This window comes from Vombatus ursinus, unplaced genomic scaffold, assembly GCF_900497805.2.
Source record: "Vombatus ursinus unplaced genomic scaffold, bare-nosed wombat genome assembly UNPS02015398.1, whole genome shotgun sequence".
NCBI lineage: Eukaryota > Metazoa > Chordata > Mammalia > Diprotodontia > Vombatidae > Vombatus > Vombatus ursinus.
This window is the reverse complement of record NW_020955176.1, coordinates 390301-391545: the sequence shown is the minus strand read 5'-3', so window position 1 is coordinate 391545 and position 1245 is coordinate 390301. Positions and strand designations below refer to the sequence as shown.

The window sequence follows — 1245 nt, the reverse complement described above, 5'->3', positions numbered from 1 at the left end:
GATGTGGCACTGGCATTAGTTCCAAAATGTTCAAGTGATAGTTGTATTGACCTTTGGTCACATTTTGTGATTATAAAATAGCCTGGACAAAAAGCCAGCACCATATGAAAAAACAGCAGACCAGAGCAGAGCGCAGAAAAGCCTCCTTAGGAAAGAAAGGCTCTGTGTCATCCTTCAGCTATCTGATAAACAATGTTTCCATTTGCTTCTTGAGGACCATCCGTTGAATGCTTAGGCAGGGGGTGATGGCAGCTCTGTTGTCACTTGTCTTGGTGGCAGTCTCAGGTAAGTGGCTTTAATGGTTAATGTGTGTCAACTCTTTAAAAACCAGGAGTTGTCTTTTTATACACTGTGCTGTACACGCTCTCCTGATTGCTTGTTTCATTAGCCATCTGTAAAATGCCAGCACTGAGAAGATATATAGAGACCAATCATTCATTTAGGACTTTGCAGTTTTAATTAGATACCCATAGATATATGCTTTTGTACCCATTATAGATGAGAAAAAGAATCTAAAGTGTATTGTTTTAATGATTTAATTAGTGACTGTTTTTCTAAAAATCAAGTCCTATTCTCAGTTATTCTCATAGATAGCTTTTGGGTATATTCTATTTTTAAATTCATTTCCACATTTGGGTAAAAACAGAAACAAAAACAAATAAACATCCTTACCCTTCTTAATCGTCTTGCCTCTAGAAGCATTGTAAATGTTTTCCAGTGGTATACCATGTCCTCAGAGACTTGAATATTCTTTTGTTACTACAGGTTTTATCTCAAGCTTTATAGAGCACAGTTCTAGGGGTGGGCATTATTCTAAAGCAGGTCACTGGTGAATCTAAAAAATCATTTCTCCAGCTGAAAAAAAAAAAGTTACCCATCACAATAGAGTAACTTTTCTACATCTTGTTTCTGTTTTAGCATTAGCAATGTTAATTTTACTTAGCTGAAACATTTCAGTGGAATTAGGGAATTCTCTTGACTTTACACTGTCATCTAGAAGTATCTGTGCTCATTTTGTTGTTTTCCCAGTTGGGGTATAAGAATCCTAGAGGTCCTGATAGAGCACTTATGGGCATTTTTAAGTCCAAAAATTCTGGTGGAAATAATGTGGCTTGTCAGAAACTAAAGTGGTGACCTATAGGTGAATGGAAGAAATGAATAGAGACCTACTGCTCCCCAAATATAGTGCAAGGAATCTGGGAAGGTTGAATTTAAACTGGAAGAAATTTTAAAGCGTAAAAAAAA

The 1245-nt window shown here is 36.3% G+C and overlaps 1 protein-coding gene across 1 annotated transcript in view; it reads left to right on the top strand.

The window, feature by feature from the left end:
• The first annotated feature begins 227 nt into the window (after positions 1-227).
• HTR3B (5-hydroxytryptamine receptor 3B) overlaps positions 228-1245 on the top strand; it is a 29760-nt gene continuing 28742 nt past the window's right edge. The window contains exon 1 of the mRNA XM_027847292.1: positions 228-285. Coding sequence (XP_027703093.1) covers positions 228-285 — 58 coding nt within the window. The remainder of the gene's footprint in view (positions 286-1245) is intronic.